The 26,046-nt window shown below is 34.5% G+C and overlaps 1 protein-coding gene across 1 annotated transcript; it reads left to right on the top strand.

The window, feature by feature from the left end:
• Positions 1-8,331: 8,331 nt before the first annotated feature.
• On the top strand, positions 8,332-9,414 carry LOC133179551 (KRAB-A domain-containing protein 2-like). Its single transcript, XM_061314281.1, has one exon. It carries the CDS (start codon positions 8,332-8,334, stop codon positions 9,412-9,414), a length of 1,083 nt encoding a protein of 360 aa, XP_061170265.1.
• Positions 9,415-26,046: the final 16,632 nt, after the last annotated feature.

The raw sequence follows: 26,046 nt of genomic DNA, 5'->3' as shown, positions 1-26,046 counted from the left end.
TATCGTCAGAAGCAGAAGTTTTACTATGATCATGGCGCGCGTGCTCCAGTGACACCCTTCGTATTCATAGTCCGGAAGGATGGAAGCCGGCCGAGTTCGTCAGAAAGTCAGATGAACCTCGTTCTTATGTTGTGAAGGCAGGAAGTGGACGACTTCACCGTAGAAACAACATATGCTTCTCAAGACCAAGGGAGAGCCGCATGTGATTTCAACCCAAGAGTGTGACATACCACCGGTGAATATTCCTTTGTGTGCGCGACCGAAAACTGAAATAACAAATACTTGTGTCGTACCGAAGCAATCTGCTTCCCCTCCTAGTAAACTGACCGTTGACAGTGAACAGATCCAGAGAACCAGATCGGGACGAGAGATAAAGAAACCATAGTATCTGGAAAATTATTTGACTACCTAAATTGTGTTAAGTGATGTTGTACTTGCTACTGTGACTTTCTGAGATATTTAATCAACATATGTGAAATTTTAATAGGCACATGTATTATTGATTTCATTAAGCATTCTTTTAATAATATTTGATCTGTTTAATAAGCATAATTACTAAAAAAAATGTTTTTGGTCAAGCAATTTGAAAAATTCAGGCGGTTATCATATATAGTTGCACTAATGTATGTTCTGTGAATTTTGCAGTGTCTGAATGGCCGGAATTTGTCGTTTTGAATCGGTTTTTAGTATTTGCACTTAGTTCCAGGCACGTTAACGAAAAGTTTGAAAATGTGTTTAAAACTCGTGTTTTAGGAATTATTTGCAAGATGTGATGGTTTTTACAATAAGTAATCAGTGTTCCGAGACGTCCGGTGCATAAAAATCGGTAGGTGCAGCGTTATTTTCAAAGAACAAGCCATGTAAACAAGCGAGTTGAGCAGACGCCATTACGGAGCCTGCATACCTTTACTTTTTTTAATATATTCGATCAGTGCATATTATCTATTCAAGATATATTACTAAAGTCAGGTACTCTTCACACAATTGCTCCGAAGAAAATAGTTCCATTCATGATCAGTAGATAAAACATTACAACAAATATTAAGAATAATCATGTATATTTAATACGTTAAAGAAAACAAAATTAACGTTAAAAGATTTTAAGAAAATCACTTTTTCCCCAGAAAAGCAAATAAAAAGTTTTCATATTCCTACGCTCGCTGCCTCCTCAGTCTTTTTCACGAAAATATATAGGTCACACTTCGATTGATAATGATAAATCTTTTCACCAATTATATTACATGTCATGATTATTGTTCGTTAATTGCCGTATATTTTCTTTTGAGTTAGAATGTTAATCATTAACTGTGTGTGTGTTTTTTTTCCTCTCTTTTTTTAAATAACGGAATGGTTTTTATGGTTAAACACTTCTCGGCAAAGCAACGTGATTTTCCGAGCTCGGAAAGATCTTCGCACGTGTGTAGACCTAGGCTACTTGGTCTTGCAAGAATAGGTGTGTGCACCGTTCCCTAGTGACGCTTAGATCAGTAGACTGGGTATCAGTACTTGCTGCGGTCATAAAGAAGTTTATCATCGATCTAACACGAAAATGTACTATTTTTGTAAATAAAAACATTTCTAGAAACAAAAATGAAGTTTATCTTCAAAACGTCTGTATATTCAAAATCAGTATATGGTGGAGGAATATTCAGTGATGCTCCATAGCCGCAACCGATCTCGCGCTTTCCTTTGCGTTTAACAACGGCCGTCAATGCATCACTGGACGAGTTCATTGATTACTCTAAAAGGTGACAGGTTGGATTATCTTTAACATCTGCCTATACTTTGAGTGATAGTACTTTTTAATAGCACAAAATTAAAAAACAAATTAAAATCTATCCTTGATAGATTTATAGTTTTGCTATTTATAAAAATGGGCTATCTTTGGTAATCCATAACGGCTTGGACTTGTTTTGAATTTTTTTTTACAGAAGATTCTATCATTGGAAAGTTAGATGGTACACATGTAGCACAGGCCCATAGTACGCGGGATTTTTTGGGAGTCTCTCCCCCCCCCCCCCCCATCACTTTGAAAACGTTGCTATAGGCCTGTAACATGTCATGCTATTTGGATTAAATATTCCTGAAAATGAGTGAGGCGTTAAATACATTTTTAAAATTATATGATTAATTATATTTAGTTTATGTTCTATGTGAAATTAAAACTATTTTTATGCATGTGCAACTTTGTGATAAAGTCACTACATGCATGTAACGTTATATATGTACATGCAGTTTGTTTCCTACTATATGCATATTTTACTCAACAAAAGATGTTGAAACTCAGTAGCCTAAATATTATGTCATTTTAGGATATTTATGTATATGGCACTTTTATAGTTGACTTTCTACAGCTTGAGTATCTCTGACGTTTTGTCAGCAAATACTTGTTTTTTTTTATTAGAAATCATCTGAACACAATGAAAATTCGAATAAATTAAAAGTCGAATATCTTGGATATGGGGTAACCCATATCATATCAATAAGGTACATACATATTTATAAACCAAGACCCAAGTACCTGTGGCAAGAGTGACTATAAAACGTTCTCCTATTTCCTCGGACCATAAAAGAGAGGAATAATCAACCATTAGGGATAGTCTCAGCGAATACACCGACAACTATAGGTCTCGGATGATTGCCTATGTACCGTAAATAAGAATTGCCAAAATAATCAGTGTGGGCAACACTTGGCAGAAGCTTACAGTATTACCAAGTTTGTACGAGAGAGTTGAAGAACGACTTAACTTATTTATTTTTTGAAGGATTTTTGTCAGATTGTTCTACAAGTATTCGAATTATCATTCTATCATTCTATCAAGCTGGCTACATCTACAGTATATCGGTCTGTATCTCAACAAACGCATCCACTTTTGTTTGTAACTTTATGACAAGTCTTTAAATGCATTTTGAGGCCTAGAGTTTTTGAAAACGGTCTTTGGCAGCATGAATAATTCACAACAATTTGGTCTAAATGGTTTTCCCATTTTGGTAATATTTCTCCCGCAAAATTCACACCGAAGGACGAAAATAGGGTATGGTTACATTTTTTAAGTGTAAAAGTTTGATTTTGTAGAAGAGCTCTAAAAATCTTGTGAAGAGTGATATGAAAAAATGACTTATAACATTTAATCAGCATTTCCGTTCTATAGACAGCACTGAAGTTTGTTTACCAATTTGCACGCGCTCGCCGTTACTATGACGTTGAATGTCGTAGGGGGACGATTTATGGGTACTCTAGAATATCATTACTCTCAGAACTTTCTTCTAGAATGGTTTACAAGAAGTGCTGTTGTAATTTTACTGCACGTTTCCTGCGTGCCAAGATGATGGTAAGCTGTTTCTGTATGGGGTGTAACTGGAGAGCGGTACACTAGAAACCTCATCAGGGTCTTCCGAGACAGCAAAATTATTAACACCCGGTATCTAAAAGTATTCTATAGTCTACGCTCAATATGACACAGTTTCTTTAGGTACAAAGAGTGAAAACATTAGTAAATATTGATCATGTTTTTTTTCCTTTTCTTATAGTATGACATTTTTCTATCCGCTTCCACATGATCATGAAAACATTCTTCATGCCCCCAATAGCCGCCATTAGAAAGGGGTATAGAATGGGGTCAGTAAAATAAGGGTCACCTTGAAATATCGGTCCGTCTGAGGTCATCCGTGACCGTCTAGGGTTATCTGGATATCGATGACTGGAAGGTTATGGATATACACTAGAAAGGCCATTTAATTTCACCTTAAAAAGTAGATCACCGCATCTGAGGTCACCTTCATATATGAATCAGGTTTAGGTCACATTGATGAAGTCCCTCTGGAGTCAATTCATCCTGATGTCCATCTAATTTGACATTAATATATGGGTCAACATAAAGAGAATATTTCTAAAATCAAGGTTTTCAGTTTCAGGCCTCCCTGAAAAATCATTATTGCTACAATCTTTGCTTCCTTGATATTCGAAGGTCTTGATTGATTGTATGTTGTTTTACGTCCCATTCGAAAATTTTTTACTCATATAGAGACGTCACCATATACCGGTGAAGGGCTTCAAATTTTGACCTTTACTCGGCATTTAGGGCCATTCTTAATTGTGCCAACACCTGCCGTGACACGGGGCCCCGGGTTTTAAGGTCTCATCCGAAGGACCCGCAACATTCACTTCAAAGTGCCGAGCGCATGGCGAAGGAACAGTTGCTACCCATTTTTATCGACTTAGGTCAGTCGCGGCCGAGATTCGAACTCGCGACCTCCCGATCACGGAGCGAGCGCTCTACCGATTGAGCTACCGTGAACGGTCTTTTTTAAATCGAAGTGAAGTTTTAAAACCCAAGTTTACGTTAACATAATGAAAATTTACCTGTTTGAAGATCAATTATATACCGCCTTTCGATTGTTAAAAACTTAAAAATAGCTAATTTGATTGACAGGCCTGCTATCTGTGCTACCTGATAATTTGAAGACAATTGCCTGGTCACGCGTAAAACACTTTCATCAGTGTACCGCCTAAGTAGTCACTTTTTATACACTCTTGATGAAAATAAAGACATTAGTGTTGGTAGTTTTATTTTAAAAAGAATTGAAAGTAGATATTTAAATCTTGCTTTTTTTGAATCTCCACTTGTAAGCGATATGTCGTCCAAGATATTTGTAGAACTTGAAAATGAAAAACTAGCGACTCTTCGAGCCCTTTATTTATTCAATGAGTTGGGCTTGGATCCTAGAGGGAAGAAGTTCCAGTAGCAACTCAGACCGATAATTCTTCCGAACCCCTTTTATTCAATGGATTTTTAAAAAGTCCGTCATGCCCTTGTCGACCTTGCACTTGGGAAACAGAAACTCAATTTGCCGTAATTGGAAGTGCAACAATTATATGATCAAAATGAAATAGAATAAATAAGAAAAATATAAGCTCTGATTTTGACAATATCTTGTATCTCGACCCCGATATCATTAAATATAAAAATTACAAGATTTACTGTGCGACGCAAAATTATCTGATTACATACCTTCACGCTATAAACAAATTTGTGTTGTTATTTCACTACCCTGGGGAATAAAGGCATTGGCAACTGCTCTAGCTTACCCAGTGCCAGCTATAATGAGATGCACATGCAGGTTAGTTTAAGCAGCTATTTTCAAGGTGTTAGTTGCATAATCAATAGTGCCATGATTGGGTTTCAAAAAAGTCTAAAGTAAGTATGTAGGCAAAACTATCTTGTATGACATGCACAGTGTACAAACACAATACCATCAATAAACATTACTACATCTAACGTTCCCAGCACTTTTAAATAGTTTCCCGTGACACCTATTTTTTTTGTATATTAAGCACTTAGAAGGGGAGTGTTTTTATAGCAAGTCCTATCTAAAAATTTCTGAATTATAATGTGTTATGCTAGCACCATTATCTCATAGAGCACAAAAGTACAAATCAAAAGTATGATTCGTATTAAACAGTACATGTGCAACGAAGGAAAGAAATCTATCTTACTATTCATGAAGTAAACGCTACCCTGCGTTCCTTGCAACGTTAACAGTTTTATTAAATGGACACTTTAAACACCTTTCCTCGGCCGGAACAATATAATCTACCTTTTGAAGAATTTTGGTTCTTCTTTGCTCTGGATTGGCGCTGATTTTTCTCCAAAAAGCTGGGTCTACCAGGTCCTCTTGGTATTGGTAGAGATACCAACTATCGCTACTGTCCCCAACTCAATTAAATACGTACAAATACTAGTACTTCTTTAAAAATACAATATTAATTTCAAATGTTTAAAATGTAAAAAAAAAAAAAAAAAAAAAAAAAAGAAGAAAAAAAAAAAAGAATAATATCAAAAATAATGAAAAAATAGTACCTTTCAAACGAACAATGTAGAAAGACTATAAATGGTTCAATGTGAAGCAAACATACTCTAATTCTTAAGTGTAACTACACGCCAATTTTGGGTACCAGGACAGCTACTTGGTTCTTTTGTCTTCGACCTTATTTCTTCTTTCAGACATTTTAGGTCCTCATCTATTTCAATACACCCATCTTGTGTTCTTTTTATTTCTTCAAATACGGAATAATGACATGCTATAAAAACCAAAACAATGAAATTAATTATAATGATAAATGTTAATTTTATCAACTGTTCAGATGAACGAATTATACAATGTTCATTGTGGTGTTTTGATTTAAATATAAGAATTTTAATTAAAGTATATTTATTTCTTGTAAGTAATGTTTCACTTTGTATTTTGATCCGAGAACGACCCTCAACAACCTCAGAAGATGACAGTTCAGTCTGCGCAGTCAGTCCAGCCTCATCCTCAACAAGACCCTGAACAGATCGAGGGAGGGAATGTCAGAGACAACTCCACAAGCTTCTAAAGTTCTGGCAAGGTAAGAGCTAGAACAGGCTGAGGGGACGGTAGTTTCACTTTCTCTTATTGTACAATTTCTGACTGAGGATCAGCTATCACAGACTGAGGAGATGGCACAACCATCACTACATATTGTTCAAACTTTTCCTTAGGAAGATCATGCACAGACTTGGGAAGTGGCAGTCATGCACAGACTTGGGAAGTGGCAGTCCCATCTTCTCAGGTTGCAGAAGTGCATCTCCGGCCTTCACCGTCTGCTTCACCCTGGACGTCCGCACCGGAATATCCACCACGTAATCCTCCATCCATTAGGGACGTCGCCTGATCTTCTGGACCGTATGAGCTCCATTCTTCAATAATAGAAATATTTATGTAAAACAAAGCTATTTTTCTAAAATTGCATTATGATTTGTTGAAAGCTATTCGAGTTATAAGCTTTGAAGTTATACTGTATTACCGTTTTCTAGCATCCGGAGAAATCTCCGACCTCAGAAAGATATATATCAACGGTTCAAATTTTTGGTGGAAATACACTAATTTCCAGAGTATTTTTTTAAATAAAATTAATCGTTAATATTTAAGATATAAAAGTGACACATCTCAATCATAATGACATGATAAAACATTGAATTAGACATATGAACAGAAATATGTGCTTGTTACCTGTATGAAATAATGATAGTTTGAAAACCTTAATATGTTTCTCTGTGTTTTTCGTCCACCTTCTTTAATGGAGTTACACAGAGTCATTTTTTCTGTAGAATGTTTTGTTGCTAAAATTGTATTTATTAAATCGTACGAGACATATATCAAAGAATTTGTTCAAGGCACGTGTTTCTGAAACTTATTTCAAATGGAATTATCATACATTTTGGGACACCTTGTACGATACAAAAATTCACAATTGAATAGGAAATCGTATTCGATCTAAAATCTCTCTCTCTCTCTCATAATAATCATTAACAATGTACAATCAATGATGTATAATATGAATATTAACAAACACGTCTTCCGTTACCTTCATACAAATACAATCGTTTAAACATTAATAGAGAGATAAACTTAAAGACAAAACTTGAAGAGAGAGGGGATGATTTAAGGATAATGTTGCTAACCTTGTTTATATCGTCATTGAACAACACTGCGATGGCTAAAGTCGACTTAAGGTAGTCCGATCCTCAGGTCTTAAAAATCAGAATTTAGGTATTTCAAAGTACTCACAAAATGTCTATGAATTCTCAGAAAAATGGGTATTTACCCATGATATTTTTTCAAAGCTCTTTAAGTTAATCATAGCCGTTTTGGAGTTTATTTGCAAAATTTATTGATTTATAAGTATAGATTATATAGGGAAAAATATCAATTGACAAATCCCAAATATATTTTCAGGAACTGAGGAAATGCGAATCAAAGTACTCACCAGGCATTTTCTAATTAGGAATCGATCAACAAATATATTTTACGATAAAAATTATATTTTTAAAAAATTTAATTTAAATTATATTTAATGCAATTATTATTTTTAAAAATAGTGTAAAATGTTTGTACTATCATTGTAAGACATCACAGACCCCATTTAATTTCATACAATGCTAGTAAACATTGGTCTCTAGGGCTAGATTAAAGAAATTTTGATTTTTATAAAAATGCATTTAATTTTGTACTTCAAATGTCAAATTTTAGTCTACAAAGACTCTTTAATCATACTGAGATGCATAAAATGAAAATTGTTATTAAAAAAAAAATCAATTTTAAGCTTAATTTGAATATTGATTGTAAGAGTTATTCTTCCTAGCTAAGGAGCGGATAACCTTAAGAACTGTTATAACGATCTCTTCAGAAAACAAAAAAATAGCTACAATAGGAATGTCTTGTAGCTGATTGTATGTTTTTAAATCGAATTATTAATATAGTTTGTTTTATTTTAACTAAAGGGACCAGTAAAATACATTAAACATAATGAAAAGAAAATACCACCATTTACTTGACGAAGAAGAATATGATACAATCATGAAGCTAGTCCTCGGTACTTTTAGGATAAAATGCAAAGACAGAACCAGGAGGCAGAAAAATGCAGCTCTCAAATATTGGCGAAACAAGAACAGTTTCTCTGTAGAAGACGGGGAATTAAGATTTGATGGGAAAAGGGTTTTACACAAATCTAAACTTAACTCAGTTGTTAAGAAAGCTTTTGATTCAGCAAGTGGTTGTGGAGCAAGACCACTTTATGTAAACTTGAGCAAAGAATATAGTGCTGTGTCCGAGAGGAAAATTCTCCGAGAGTATAACAAATCAAAGAGGTACCAAAAATTTTTCCCAAACTTCAGTAATAGACCACTAAACAAGGCTATCACAGCAGATCGTGTAAATGAGAGATGGCAAATAGATCTGATTGACATGAAGAACGATGTTATTAAAAGTAATTGTCAAACATATCGCTACATATTATCCATTTTAGACGTTTTCTCTCGGTTTTTGATTTTAAGACCATTAAAGCGAAAAACAAGCAGACAAATTGCCATTGAATTGGAGAGAGTATTTTCGGAGCATGGAAAGCCTTCGATTTTACAGTGTGATCAAGGTACTGAATTTAAGGGAAGATTTGAAAGAATGTTACATAGAAACAAAATTAAGTTGATCAGAAGCCGACCTTACCACCCGCAATCCCAAGGAAAGTGCGAACGTAGTCATCGTGTTGTCCGAAACAAAATCGCTTTCTTGAAGACAAAAAGACGTGGATTTAATTGGGCAGCTGAGCTACACAAAGTTCAGTTCGCAATTAATGAAAACCCGAAGGAAGTCTTAGGCTATTTGACGCCATCTGAGGTTTACACCTCCCGTCAAAATAAAGACCTGCTCCAAAAAGTTCGCAAGGCATCAGAAAGATGTAACAGGCGAAAACAACGGCGTGAGCTCAGGCAAGGAGAAAGGAGAACATATTTTTTTCAGATACCCATTCTCATCTCGCGTTCCAAGAAGGATATATATTTTCAAAGGAAAAATGATGCAAAGAAAATTAAATTCGAACCAGTACAAAGTTAGTTATAGAAATCAGGATGGGAACAAAGAAGAATGTTGGGTTGATGTTTCGAACATCACAAGCCTTACAAAAGAAAAAGAAGAAAAAAGAAGAAAAAAGAAATACAGAAATGCAATGACAAGGAAAAAATATTACATTGTTAAGACCCAATATGATAAGATGAAAGAATTGGACATATTTCGAGACAATACCATTAAAGTTCTGGAAAATCCTACTGACTGTAGCAACTGCCAGTTCTCTTCAGTTGCTCATCAGCTTTTTCGTTTAGGTGTGTTTAGATCAGCACAGCAACTCAGACTGGAAGCAGTTCAACACATCGAAAATTGGCCTGAGCATTACCACGGGTTTTTAGATGAACCATTTGACACTTACACTGAAAAAATGAAAAGTCCATGGGAATATGGGGATCATTTGACTCTTATTGCGCTTGCACGTGAATACAGTGTTCAATTTGTTATTATCTCGAGTGCTGGGTTAGACCATACTGTTATCGTTTCAAATGATAACCATATTGAAACCAACCGACAAACCTTAACTTTAGGACATTTTCCTGAACATCATTATGTCAGTATTGATATTGAGAAGGAAACCCTTTGTCAAATAATTGAAGAAAGTAGTTGTGTAGCTGAAAATGAAGATGATGAAGCAAATAATTTTGAAGAAGAGTTCCCAGAAGAGAACGATGAACACAACAGAGAAGAAGAGTTGCAAAACGTAGATGAAGTCCCATCTGACGATGTGGAAAGACTTTCTGGAAGTCTGTGGTCAGAACAGGAGGATATACCAACAACAGAATGGGGGATGCAAGAAAAATTTTTGCACGAAGATGTGTCAGGTAATGCTGGAAGAGATATCGAGGTTAGGACAGTAACAGAAAAAGAGTCACCTGCAGGAAGAGATACCGAAGTTGGGCCAGTAACAGAAAGACAGTCACTTGCAGGAAGAGATACCGAGGTTGGGCCAGTAACAGAAAGACAGTCACTTGCAGGAAGAGATACCGAGGTTGGGCCAGTAACCGAAAGAGGGTCACTAGAAGAATTTCACGAAGATGTGTACTGTAATACTGGAGGAGCGACTGAGGACGGACGATTTATACAAGGAGAGGTTGAGAATGTTCATACCGACGAAAATTATGGTCTTCCTATTGAAATATGGACATCAATTCTACAATATTTAACAAATGAAGATCCGAGTACAAGGTATTATCTAATGCGGGTTTGCAGATTATTTTGCAATATTATCAAAGGAATTCCTTTGCCAGAGATTTATATCTCACCCGACATAATCCAAAGTGTCCCCCGTCAAATAAGCGTTAGAAGACTTATCAGAATAGCTGGGCGTAATAGCGGACTTATTCTTCAAATAAAAAACTCTATCAGAAATCCACGATGGGCAAACGCCTGGGTTCATTTGCGAGAGAAAGAACATCGGTGGTTTTCCATCGTGTATGTCTGGTGGAGAAACTGGAGAGTTTAGGTTTCACGTTTTAGATTAGAGAGGCTTCGTTAACAAACGTGTACTTATACATGTACGTTAACAATACAAGTTAAAACAAGCAAGTTCAAAGAATTGTGCTTTTGGTGTCGTAGTCGAATGGGATGCCATTTTTAGCTCACCTGAGCCGAAGGCTCAAGTGAGCTTTTCTGATCACATTTTGTCCGTCGTCCGTCCGTCCGTCTGTCTGTCTGTCCGTCCGTCTGTAAACTTTTCACATTTTTGACTTCTTCTCAAGAACCACTGGGCCAATTTTGACCAAACTTGGTACAAAGCAGCCTTGGATGAAGGGGAATTTAAATTGTTAAAATGAAGGGCCAAGTCCCCTCACAAGGGGAGATAATCAAGAGAAGAAAAAAATAGGGTGGGGTCATTAAAAAATCTTCTTCTCAAGAACCACAGGGCCAGTAAAGCTGAAACTTATATGGAAGCATCCTGGGGTAGTGTAGATTCTAAATTATTCAAATCATGACCCCCGGGGGTAGGGCGGGGCCACAATAGGGAATCCAAGTTTTACGATGAAATATATAGGAAAAATCTTTAAAAATCTTCTTCTCAAGAACCACTGGGCCAGAAAAGCTGAAACTTATATGGAAGCATCCTAGGATAGTGTAGATTCTAAATTGTTAAAATCATGATCCCCGGAGGTAGGGCGGGGCCACAATAGAGAATCCAAGTTTTACATTGACATATAGAGGAATAAATCTTCAAAAATCTTCTTCTCAAGAACCACTGGGCCAGAAAAGCTGAAACTTATATGGAAGCATCCTGGGATAGTGTAGATTCTAAATTGTTAAAATCATGACCCCCAGGGGTAGGGCGGGGCCACAATAGGGAATCCAAGTTTTACATTGAAATATATAGGAAAAATCTTTAAAAATCTTCTTCTCAAGAACCACTGGGCCAGAAAAGCTGAAACTTATGTGGAAGCATCCTTTGGTAGTGTAGATTCTAAATTGTTAAAATCATGACCCCCGGGGGTAGGGCGGGGCCACAATAGGGAATCCAAGTTTTACATTGAAATATATAGGAAAAATCTTTAAAAATCTTCTTCTGAAGAACCACTGGGCCAGAAAAGCTGAAACGTATGTGGAAGCATCCTTTGGTAGTATAGATTCTAAATTGTTCAAACAGGACCCCCCGGGGTAGGGAGGGGCCACAATAGGTATTACAAGGGGGGGGGGAATCTGGTAAAGAACAGCATGGCCAAAGTTACTCAGGTGAGCGATGTGGCCCATGGGCCTCTTGTTTACACAGGCACTTGGGTATGCCCCCCTTTCCATTTTTTTCTTCTTAAATCTGGAGCCGAGTCACCTTTTTTCTATTTTTGTATTCTATAATATGCACTATATTTTATCGATAATGTTACCCTTTTGTCTCTATAAAATGTTTTTAAATATATTGTTTTAGACCGATACATATAAAGAGAGAAGGCTTGCAACTCTTTTCTCGTTGTCTGCCTCACCTCGCTTAAACTTGGCCTGATTATTTATCTAAAGCATAAGGAAACATGGAATCTGCATACATCAATTAATTTGTTACACATTCTTCTTCCTTTTCATATTTGTTCAACTGGGGGATATTAATTGTCCCCCGCTTTCACTGAGAGGGGGATATTAATTTCGGTCTATCTGTCCGTCCGTCCGTCTGTATTTCTGTCTGTCTGTAACACTTTTGTTTCCATGCGATATCTCGAGAAGCCTTTGAGCTTTTGCAATGAACTTTCACAGCAACTCCCTGTGGCCTAAGAAAGATGCTTATCGATTTTGTGGTCAAAGGTGAAGGTCATAAATTCATAAATGTTCTCGGTCTTAACACTTTCTTTTCCGCGCAATATCTTACGAAGCTTATAATAAGAAGCTAAATAATTATTTGCTATAAAAACATAAAGTTCCTAAGATCAGTACTATAGGTTTTAGAAAAAAAAAACAACCTTTTGATTAAAATAAAAAGCAGTTAAGAAAATATATGCTACAAGTCTGCATTTACGGATACTCGGCGATCTACGTGGATACGTGTAGAATTTCAGCATTAGCAAAAGTGATGACGTATTGTACAGATTTCAAGTACACGTTGGTTTGCGAAACCTCTCTGATGGCTTTACAGATACTGCACTCGAATTTAGATGTTCAGCAAATCAGAACTACCTTTAAGGTATTTCCACCCTCACAATTTATTTTTAAGGAACATGGTATTGCAAAAAATGTATAGGTTTCCAAAGTTTTTTTTTCTGATGTAAAAAAAAAAAAAAAAAAAAAAAAAAAAAAGAAGTATATGTCAGTATGAAAAATCCAACATTTTTAATAAATTGTAAAATAACATCATGTAAAAACTGGTTCAAATAATTATTCTGATGTTAAAAATTCAAAAATATTTGCTCATTTATAAATATACATGTATTTGAATTGTGAATATCAGGGAATATTTTTTTTAACATTAGAAATACAATAGAGAAAATCCCTGAATGAAGATACATGAGAAGGAGTTATTGCCCTTGACAACATTTTTTAAAGGGTACCTGCAGTGGCTTTTTATTTTTAAATATGTTGTAGATCATGCTAAAATAAAACTAAAGAAAAAAACCGCACCGAAATCTATGCACAACTAACGAAGCTATTGGGGAAAAACCCTATCTCACACCTGAGCGATTTTCTGAAACGCTCGGTTTTCGGGCCTTAACCGCTGTGACGTCACAACATGTACCGGCCATTTTGAATGCATAAAATACGGTGGAAACACGATGAGGATTTTTAGTGTTTTTTCCATTAATTTTTAGGGATTTTGTGAATATTAAATTAACTATGACTATAGTATTTGCTCTTATTTTTGTTTGAAATTAGTTTAGTGAATATTTTTTTCATTATTTCTTTGTGTGTGGTTATAATAAGTAACGATACAAGGAATTGCCAAAAATCATCGATTCATATTTTCCAACAATTAGGAATCGATGGGTTATGCCATTTCTATCGTCATTTTTTTCCTTCCGAATATGTATTGACATTTTTTTAAATTCTATTTGTAAGCAATAATCACAAAAAGACAGTACAGGCGACCGTTTCACTAACAAATCGTAGATCGTAAACGTATGTTAATAAAAGAAAACATTTCTAATTTAAATAAAAAAAAAGTAAGTACAGGGTTAGTGTATAGGTCCCTGGTAAGTACTTATATGATGTTTGCTGTTGTATTCTTTGAAAAGTGAAAGTATAGAATACGCGTATATATTTTTCTATTATTTAGTATTGGGAAGTACATAGACTTAATATGAGAGAGTGAGTGAGACTGAGATTCCCTTGTTTAACACCCCTCCCCATGTTATTGATTCAACAAATGTTATTTAATTTTATGTTCTTCGTACATCTTCAATATCAGTAACATTTTTAGCTCACCTGAGCCGAAGGCTCAAGTGAGCTTTTCTGATCACATTTTGTCCGTCGTCCGTCCGTCCGTCTGTCTGTCTGTCTGTCCGTCCGTCTGTAAACTTTTCACATTTTTGACTTCTTCTCAAGAACCACTGGGCCAATTTTGACCAAACTTGGTACAAAGCATCCTTGGGTGAAGGGGAATTTAAATTGTTAAAATGAAGGGCCAAGTCCCCTCACAAGGGGAGATAATCAAGAGAAGACAAAAATAGGGTGGGGTCATTAAAAAATCTTCTTCTCAAGAAACACAGGGCCAGTAAAGCTGAAACTTATATGGAAGCATCCTGGGGTAGTGTAGATTCTAAATTGTTCAAATCATGACCCCCGGGGGTAGGGCGGGGCCACAATAGGGAATCAATGTTTTATATAGAAATATATAGGAAAAATCTTTAAAAATCTTCTTCTCAAGAACCACTGAGCCAGAAAAGCTGAAACTTATGTGGAAGCATCCTGGGGTAGTGTAGATTCTAAATTGTTCAAATCATGACCCCCGGGGGTAGGGCGGGGCCACAATAGGGAATCCAAGTTTTACATTGAAATATATAGGAAAAATCTTTAAAAATCTTCTTCTCAAGAACCACTGAGCCAGAAAAGCTGAAACTTATGTGGAAGCATCCTGGGATAGTGTAGATTCTAAATTGTTCAAATCATGACCCCCGGGGATAGGGCGGGGCCACAATAGGGAATCCAAGTTTTCCATTGAAATATATAGGAAAAATCTTTAAAAATCTTCTTCTCAAGAACCACTGAGCCAGAAAAGCTGAAACTTATGTGGAAGCATCCTGGGATAGTGTAGATTCTAAATTGTTCAAATCATGACCCCCGGGGGTAGGGCAGGGCTACAATAGGGAATCCAAGTTTTGCATTGAAATATATAGGAAAAATCTTTAAAAATCTTCTTCTCCAGAACCACAGAGCCAGAAAAGCCGAAACTTACGTGGAAGCGTCCTGGGGTAGTGTAGATTTTAAATTGTTCAAATCATGACCCCCGGGGGTAGGGCGGGGCCACAATAGGGAATCCAAGTTTTACATTGAAATATATAGGAAAAATCTTTAAAAATCTTCTTCTCAAGAACCACTGAGCCAGAAAAGCTGAAACTTATGTGGAAGCATCCTGGGATAGTGTAGATTCTAAATTGTTCAAATCATGACCCTGGGGGTAGGGCGGGGCCACAATAGGGAAACATTGAAATATGTAGGAAAAATCTTCTCAAGAACCACTGGACCAGAAAAACTGAAACTTATGTGGAAGCATCCTGGGGTAGTGTAGATTCTAAATTGTTAAATCATGACCCCCGGGGGTAGGGCGGGGCCACAATAGGTATTACAAGGGGGGAAGTCTGGTAATGAACAGCATGGCCAAAGTTACTCAGGTGAGCGATGTGGCCCATGGGCCTCTTGTTATTATTATATTGGATTGTTCATTTTTAACGTCAGTTGAATTTATAAGTAACCCCCCCCCCAACACACACACACACATAATTTTTTGATTCAAACAAGTGTTTCTGTATTCATCTTTCTTACATAATCTGTCAAAGCTTATTCAACTTCTGTTTATTCGTGTTTCTTATTTTCCTGCACCAGGGACCTGTAACATGTTCGTCTCCGTGGTTACGTACGAAATCCACGTGCTTCACCTGTCAATCAAAATCACTCGACGCAATCTTGAATGGTGCGATTTGAGACATTCATCGGCTCCTTTGTCAAATATATAGTGGGACATAAATAAATAGCCGGAGGTACCGAATGTTTATCACACCTTTCCAAGTCATCGGTCTTGACCATGGCAAGTGTATTAATCACGTAATCCCAAGTCCTACCCCACCACACGTGTAAATTAAACTGATTACCAAGAACTTGTTGAAAAATCTGATAGATTAAATATTTTACACTTTAATGAATTAAAACTGTTTAGTCTGTCAAATGGTGATTTGTATACAGTTTAAAAAAATAATTAGGAGTACGCGGATATCATTATTTAACAATTAGTTTTAATAACCTGTATATTGATAATGACCCGATTTTTGAAAATATATTTGGTCGTGACTTTGAAGTAAAATTAAATTGATAATATTGCTGCTGCTGATTGCTAAATGGTAACAACTGATTATCAAATTTAGACATAGAAGAATTTTTATACAAACGAGAAAATCGTCAATTATCATTTAGCCGATAGTAATGAAGATCTTGTTGAAATAATTAACAGCTTGATGAACGAACTGTTTTAGGACATTGAAAATATAGAATTAAAAATTCCTGTATTTTGATTTTGATGATTTTTTTTCCCAGTCATATTCAGTAGGCTGTAACAGGGAGATATATACAGGAACTTTAATTGTAGTATACACGACCCTGGCTGTAGGTTGTTTTGAAATCTCTATAAATTCCTCGTTAGAATCGGTTTCTGGCTCAGCCTAGTAAGGTCTGATGCAAAGCTCAATAATTATTCCGTCTGAATTTTTAAAACTTATAGACCAATGCCTCATATCAAAGCTAAAATCGTCGTTGTTTTCCAAGTTAATCTCATTGTCGTTAATACTGACCCGCTTATGCGGTACATGTTGTGACGTCACACCAGTAGAGCCTCGTTATCGATCATTTCTATTTTCGCTTGATTGGATTTTCAAAACAGGTAAAAATAGGCACTTTTAAAGCGCGATAACTTCGTTATTTGTGCATAGATTTCGATGCGGTTTTTTTCTTTCGTATTATTTTATTGTGATCTTTATCATTTCAAAAAATAAAATGCTACTGCAGGTAATCTTTAAAGATCGAATAATTGATTAAAGAAAGAAAAAAAAATATTTTAAAATTCTTTCACTTGACAATATTTTTCAATATACCTATTGAAAAGCAGATATTTTTCTATTGGCCATGAATTTAATTAAAAACAGTTTTTGCAAAACCTTTGATCACAGGAGGACGGAATTACCTTAAAGCTTTAATATAATATACATCGTCAAACTCAAGTAATATATTTTGTGTTTGTCAAGTGTACCGGGTTACTGGTAAATTGATTTTTTATACCCTGTTGAAAAACCGGTAATTTTTTTTTTTAGCTCCACTGGTCAGAAACCAGAAGATTTTATGCGATAGTAAGGTGTCCGTCTGCCTAGCTGTCTGTCTGGGTTTTTTTTTTAATGCTACACCTCCTACAATTTTAGTCTGATTTCAATATAGCTTGTCACACGAGTAGACTACATTAAGATACATAATTCTTTTTAATGCTTTTTAATTTCGATGAACGGTGCTACCATGGTTACAAAAAAATAAAATTTACGTAAAATACTTTCAAATAATCACTCCTTCTACATGACTTGAACTGATTTTCATGTAACTTGGCATGCAAGTAAACCGCAGTGAGTTACTCATATAAAATCAAACTTTCTATAAAATTCTTTTAAATATTTATTCCTCCTAAAGATTATTCTGGTTGCAATAAATCTTTCCACAAAAGAGACTAAATCAAAGTTTCCAGTCCAAGTGCTAATTTTCCTTTGTTATACGTTTGAACTAGTAGAGCTACAATCTCGTCAGAGACTTTTGGTTTTATTTTCAAAATAGCAATGATTCCTTCCCCCAAAAAATTAGATTTGTTTTTTTATGCTAGAAGAATTGTTTGTATGCCTTTTTATATTTTTAAATCTTTAATCTTAGACTACATGTTCGCTCAAGTAAGCGATGCTACATAAAATCCTTTGAATTTGACATTTATTGCTTTTGTAAATTTTAATGGATTTCATATGTCATAAAATTGCTATTTTTATGTTTGCATATATTTTCAATTTATACAATGATTGATTCTAAAGTCATTTGAAAAAATAAAGATAGTGTTTATAGTTAATTTTGGTTTGTTTTTTTTTTTCTATAGAAGATGGGTTTACAAGGCGTGCTAAAGGCCTATATATCATGTTCAGTTTCTGACTTTAAAATCTGAAGTAAATTTCTGGTCCTAAAATGGTAAAAAAAAATATGATAAATGAAAACCTTTTATATGGAAAATTATTTGCAAAATTTTATAAATAACAATGAAGAAAAATACTGATTAAACAAGATGTGTTTGTGAAACACTGATGCCCCCATATGGCAGATTAAGGCGAAGGTTGAAATTTCGCAAATGCAAGTCGAACTCCAAGGTCAAAAGGTCAAAATTGGTGGTATCAAGAGGAAGGTCTTGCTACAAAGAATACATATGTGAAATATGAAAGCCCTAGTTTTTTAATTGTTCAAAAGTTATGGCTAAGGTTATAGTTTTTACTAAGTGGGTCAAACTCTAAGTTCAAGATCAAAAATATTTATACCCATTGAAAGGCCTTGTCACAGTGAGTACACATGTGAAGTATGAAAGTCCTAGTACCAACTGTTCAAAAGTTATGGTCAAGGTTGAAGTGTGCTTATTTTTTGTAAAAGTGGGTCAAACTCAAGAGTTCAAATTTGGTGGTACCAAAAGAAAGGTTTTGGCACAAGGAATACACCTGTGAAATATGAAAGCCATAGCCCCACCCGTTCAAAAGTAATGAGCAAAGTTTTTGCGGACAAACAGACAGACGGACCAACAGAGCAAAAACTATATAACCCCGAATCTTCGATTACGGGGGCATAAAAAAGCATAATATTCTTGGGGTTGAAACCAAGGCAGCATAAGACTGAATTTCAAATTGCAAATTGTCACAAGAAATACACCTGTGAAATATGAAAGCCCTAGCGCCAACTGTTCAAAAGTTATAGCCAAGGTTAAAGTTTTTAAGAAGTAGGTCAAACTCTAAAGTCAAGGTCAAAAAAATGAATACCCATGGAAAGGTACTGTCTTAATAAATACACATATGAATTTATGAAAGCCCTAGCACTAGGAGTGTGTCAATATATCGCTTAATCAATACATGTACGTATCAATATTCAGGGATGTATAGTATCGAATCATAGGGGTTTGTCTTCCGGATTTTTAAATGTAAAATAAAATTAAAAAATTTTGAATCTTCTTTAAATACACTTAAAAGTTGTTAAAATACAGATAGGTGTGGTACGTCTTTTTTAAACGTGGTTTTTCTTGACTGAAAGTGTCAGAATATATATATATATATATATATATATATATATATATATATATATATATATATATATATATATATGATTGCGCCCATGGGAAAAGGGCCCTTATGGCAATTTTTACACATTTTAAGTTTTTCTTGGATATTAATAGAGCAAGGTTAGAAGTTGCCAAATCTGAACTTTTATGGCCCTACGTCAACTCTAAGTGGGTTTTTTCTTCATTTATATCAATGATACTTTAACAGGTAAACAATGACGTCATGTTACTTTCGCACGAACGTCAAAAGTTTTCAGAGTGAACATGACTTTCACTTTGCATTGTAATGTTACTACGGTAATAAATGTATGTTATTGAGCATTTCCAGAAACATTTTTGAGTCATTGTCTCTTTTAATAATTGTATAATATGATAATTAATAGTTGTATTAACTATTATCCATCATGCAGTGATGTATAGAATTATGAGTGTTTGTTCGTTTGTTTGTTTTACATTTCACTATGCTGGAATGTCAGGAAAACCCGAGAAGCTAGCGGCTTCTGTTCAATATCAATTTATTCTCTCAAACCAAAGTATTAATCTCGTGTAATAATCGTTTGAGAAACCTGTGGAATTCATTCGAAAATCATCTCATTTTAAGCAAGATGTCATTTTTTTGGGGGGGGGGGGGGGGTTGAATCCAGTATAAACGATATCTCTTTCAAAATGTGAAGTTAAAAAATATTTAATAAAAATTCTCGGGAACAACAATAAAATAGATGCTGCTAGGTAGTGAATTTTTTTTTTTTTTTTTTTTTTCTTAATATAATTAGATAGAAAATTTGTGAAATGTAGTGAGTTACTGTATACACTGTACAACAATTTAAGGACATTAAGTTGATACACTGCAAGTTAAGCAATATTCGATACATAACAATTTCAAACAAAAAATCAGAAGGACTTCCTCCCGAATGTGGTAACAAAACTTCTTTTTTTAAATTGAAATGATACACATTTTTTCGGTCACAGCAAGGAAAATTTTTGAATAATTAATTTTAAGTAAGCAGGTTGATAAATTATAAACAAACGGATGAATTATAACTCACATGTATTTAAAATGAAAGGATCAGATCCAGGATGACCAGTGGTTGGATTGTGGGGGGGGGGGGTTAAAGTTAAATGACAGAAACATGCAATACTTGTAGTTAACATGAGTTTAATAGCATACGAGGGTTTTCGTATTTTTAAAATCTTCCTACATTTTAGGTGTGCATGGGGGATGCCTTCCCACCGCCAACCCCATAACCTCAAAATACGTCATTTGGTTAGGTTTGAAATAATATTGAAATAATTCCTCAATTTATTTTTGCACCTTGAACTCTTTCCTTACGTACATGTATATGAGCAGGGTCATTTTCAAAACAAACAGCGATCATGAGCTCCACATGCCTGGAACTGGAAACTTAACTGCTATCAAATCTAGTTACGTAATCATGAGAAAAATTGCGTCCTAGAATAACGATTTTGTTTGATTTTATAAAATTAAATGGTTTTAGAAGAACATGTATACACTGGGTATTGATAGATATCGGGTATTTTATTGTCATTTCAACAAATTTTATCCGAGCTTTGAATGAAATCAATATGCCATTTTTTTAAATTAATATCAAATAGATTTTTCTAAGAAATAAATCATAATTGTGACATGACCCGGCGAGTTTTCCTTTGAAGTTAGCCGTACAATAATTGCGATACAGAACACTTTTAGTGGGCGTTTCTTATGCAAATGAGCAGAAACTTTACTGTATCTGCAAAATATCAACGATACAGTACGGTTTATTTTTAGTGATGACGGAAAACTGAATCCGTATCTTAAATAATATAGATAAGAATCAATATAGATAGCGCTGTTAGTATTTATTCAAAATTTGAAATGAATTAAGAATAGAATTTTACAACCTAAAGTTACCAGTGGCGGATTCAAAAATTTTAGAAAGGAGGGAGTGGGGGCAGTACACAAAATGCTATCGCTCTCGCCTTAAGCCCCGCCCTGTATCTCCGATACAGTAGGAAACTCGTACTCTAAATATAACATAATTATATATATGTTGTCGGTCGTTATGAATCATTGACATGCAGATTAATTAATAGAATTTTTCGGAGGGGGGAGGGGGGGGGGTGTAAAAATTAATTGAAAGTTTTATATATCCAGTCATTTAAATGCGACTGGTTCGTAATATTCCTTGACTGGCTGAGTTTTTAAATGACAAATGTTTACGATGTGGCACACATTTAGGTACATGTAGATATTGTTTTGTGATGGTGTGTGTAGAATCCCCCCCCCCCATTTCTCGCGGCTTCTTTATCGTATGAAATTCTAATGTTATTGTTTTCAAATGTTCTTGTATATGAAGTTTTACAATATAAAAATTCCATTCTGGCCCCATGCCAGAGACTTGGATATGCTTATCCTTGTAAAGCTTTACAGATTCACTGTAAAGTAGTTAGGTCCCGGTAATATAAATTGACACTGGCCCTCTTCCCCAGTCTCCTGCACTGCCACAAAAATAAAAACTTGCAAACATATTCTTAGTCTTTTGTACAGTATATTTTTAGCATTTAATTTAATTTGTACAATGCATGTTTAAATACAATTTTATCTAAACAAGATTTATTTCAATAAATCCAAATAACAAAATCAGCCCGTTTACATAATTCAACGGCAAGTTAAGCAATGTCATACTAAACCGATAACTGAGATTATTATTTCAGTAAGAAAACGAGTTTTAGATTGATAATAGAACTGTAATGACATACAATGCTGAGATTCTATGAATGACAAGGATTACATATATTTGACTTTTAAGTGACTAAAAACTGCAGATAAAGCTAAAAACTTTGATCTTTTTTATGCACAACACGAGTACCAAAATGTTATATTTTCGAGTTACTGAAAATAAATAGACAGCAAAAGAAAAAAAAGAGATAGAGATTTCTTTTCATAATACGATATTGTTGTGTTTTTGAAAATTCGCCTTTTCATTAAAGTTTCACATTTCACATTGTATTAATAAACTTGATTTAATGTAACATCTCCCTCTCTCTCTTTCTCTCTCCCTCTCTCACACACACATGCAGTTATACATACATGTAAATTTTTTTTAAGCTAGAACAATTAGAACAATTTTATTTCTTTCGGTAGTTTTTGTTTGTTTTCAAGTACTTACATCGGAAGTTGCAACAACAAAAATAAGACGAAACATTTTTTTATTTAATTTCATTTTATTTTATTTAAATTTATGATCATTATTACTGAAAAAAAAATTAAAATTCAAGTTATTTTTAAAAATAATTTCATGTTAGAATAAATAGATGCACATGTAACAGATTTAAAAAATAAATGAAAGTCTGGTTCAATGTAGCATCTATTTCTTATTCTATATTTTTTTCTCTTTCACTTTGACAGCAGCTAGTTCCATGAGCTTTCAAAAATACTTTTAAAGAAAATATAATACTTACAATTAAAACGTTTTTTAACTGATGATAAGTAAGATTATTAAAACTATTTTTTATACTACAGGAGCAAATTTGTATGAGTATGTTGATTTTGAATGGTGTTAAAAAAAAAGAAAGTCCCTCTCTGGTACCTCTCTAGTATCTTGCTTGTCAGAGTTACCTCTCTTGTTTTTATTTATAGTTTTTAAAAATAATACTGTCATTCGTTCGTACTTTTGCTAGATTTGTGAAAACTTACAAGAATACTTTTCTTTTCTGTTGGAAAAAGTGTGATCAGTTTCAAATTTTTGGCAATTAAAGCATTTTACAATAAAAATTTATGCACGATGTACCAATGCTTCAATGTTTACATGATCGGTGTGTTTGAGAATGGTGGGGCGGATCTTATACAGGAAAACGATTTCCTTTGCAATATTTTGATAATATACCCATGTCTAACAAATAACTTCAATTTGTCTATATATCAAAATCGCATTCGTTCATCCATATTCAATTATCCAGAAAATCACCTTGTCTGAAGCTTCTATACATGCATGTATAGGAAATGTATAGCCCAGATCAGAGACGTATGAAGCTACCATAACATGTAATAAAGAAACGGGTCTCGAATAAATTCTAAATATTTTAATTAATATCAGTGGACTAGAAGATCAAGACCTGTATTAAAGATATAAATGAAAATAAATAATTATTTCAATGTTGAGAACAAGACGTGAGCTAGACACGTGTGTCAAAACGTAAAACACGTGAATAAAAAAATCTGCGTCGACGCTCACCGTCTGCAACGTCATATCTTTATGACGCTATTTCTCTGTTTTAGCAAAATTGCCATAAGGCCCTTTTGTCATGGGCGCAATCTTATATATATATAAAGAGAGAGAGAAAGAGAATTTTCATGGTAGAGAAAAATCATAATTGCTCCTTTTCCCGAAGAAAAATTCCATGCTTTAAATAATATATTGACCCCTACATCCACCGAACTTATTACAGACTGGATTAAAATTATTTTAAAAAAAAAGAAAAAAGGGGGAACGAACTTTTGCTATTAAACAATCATTTCTAAAAGACCCATTTCCCTTTTATTACATTTACAAGAACTGTTGGGAAGAAAACAACCCCTAAAAATCTTTAAAACGTCCGTATCTCAGATCCTGAAGTGACATCATCACTGAAAAAGTATTAAACCGGGTTCAAATAATTATTTATCATGCCTAAAATTTGCAAGAAAATTGACCAAGCCGCGCACATTTTTTTTTTTCAAAGTGCGTTAATATGTTCGATATTAACGCACTTGGAAAAAAAAAATTTTTTTCAAAGTGCGTTAACGTGGTCCCAAAATTAACGCACTTTGAAATTTTTTTTCAAAGTGCGTAATTTTTCAAAGTGCGTTGTAACAGGCCATCATTAGTTGAGGCTAACTTGTCTTCTGCAACCAAGGATTCAAAATGAAAATAAAATGTAAAAGTTTATAGCACAATTACTGTGTATATTTTGAGAAACCATATTTAATAAGTCCCTGTTTTAACAAAGTTTTTTACTCTTACCTTTTTTTGCTTGCAAAAAGTTTTCTTTTGCATTTTGTAAATTTCTGTGTACATTCATCTGAAAAAAGGATAAAAAGTTAGATAGGTTATTTACCGGTATATAAATGAAATATGTAAGGCAGTGTAATTTTGAGAAAAATTTTCAGCATGAGATAATCTACTTTGACATCATATTTTCAAAATAAAGTATTCGCCAATACATCCTTTTTTCCACTATTAATGAGTTATAGTTCTTAGACTAGTGCGCTCTTTTGTGAAAAAGTCGGAAAATGTACAAATCTCGTGGATTTCTGGGACAAACATAACATAAACATATAAACAATATGTTAAATGCATGTTGATGAAGGAATCCTAACAAAAATGCAAATGAAACATTTTATTGTTGTGGACTTTATTTGCATCAAAAGTAGAAATGACAACGATATCAATTTATATCTATCGTTGATTGTATATATCTATTTATCTTATGGTATATCTAAATAGATTGCACATACCTCAGAAAAGTCGTATTTTTTATTAATGGATGATAAATTAAGGGTTCTCGCTCTCTTACATATGTCTGTTAGTTTTTCTATTCTTTACTTGGAATGACAAATACATTTGGCATTTAAAAATTGGATTGAGGTTGATATGTTTTGTATTATCCGCAACGTCATGCTGTCCCAGTCAAACGACTAAACGCGCCTCTAATTTGAAGAGTTCCAGTAATGGAAATCAAACGTATAGAGGCTGGTTTACTGTATACTATTGTAATCACTATTTTGTGTAAGTTTGAAGATTTTATTTTTGTTTTGTAGGACTTGCCTGTGAACTGAGGATTTGTAGAGTCTATGACCCCAGCCTCATGATCTTCCACTGCACAAATGTCCATGCTTTCCTCACCATCCTTTTCCCGGGAGTTTGCAGCCTGATCATCTGTTCCTTCAGGATCATTCATCACATCTCCCTGGCTTGAGTCTAAGTTTCAAGATCAATTTTCTTTTGTATCTGCTTATATTTCCATTTAGCGTAAATTTTAAAAATTGATTTGTATTAGGGCCCTGCATAGAACAAAAGATGCTCTACAGAAATCATCCTGTCCGTCTGTACATCTTTCTGGAGAAGTGGATGGCAATTGAAGCAGATAACCTAGCATCTGTATTCTAGAAATCTCATAAATTGACTGCTCAAATAGTAGGGCTGTCACGAGTACCCGAAATAACCGAGAACCGCGGTCCAAGTTGTTCGGTTCGGTTCCGGTTCCATTTTTCCAGATTTCGGTTCGGGTCTGGTTGATATATTAGAGTCTGTTCATTACAAAAAATGGCGTCGAAATCAAAGGAATGATGACGATAACAGTGATAAATAAACATCACAACTGAAATCTACTTCATTCCATGACAAAAAAAAATCAAGGAAATATTAGATAATTATCAAAACGAGCAGGAATGGTCAGGTTGTGGCTAACAGTAGGCCAAGTCACCGATGTCTAGACGTTCGCATGGTTAAGACTTGTTTCCAATGTAAATTTATTGTAACAAATAAAGATTTTTCAAGTTAAATTCATGAAATTAAGGTTTAAAATAGATGTAAATATCCGACCCGAAAAACCCGAAACCGAACCGAAAATTTACAGAACCGACCCGACCCGAA

The sequence above is a fragment of the Saccostrea echinata genome, unplaced genomic scaffold (genome assembly GCF_033153115.1).
Source record: "Saccostrea echinata isolate AGI-Se365-2 ecotype Australia unplaced genomic scaffold, CSIRO_AGI_Sech_v1 ptg000005l, whole genome shotgun sequence".
Taxonomy (NCBI): domain Eukaryota; kingdom Metazoa; phylum Mollusca; class Bivalvia; order Ostreida; family Ostreidae; genus Saccostrea; species Saccostrea echinata.
Note: the sequence above shows the minus strand (reverse complement) of the source record. Positions and strands in the feature narration are given on the sequence as shown.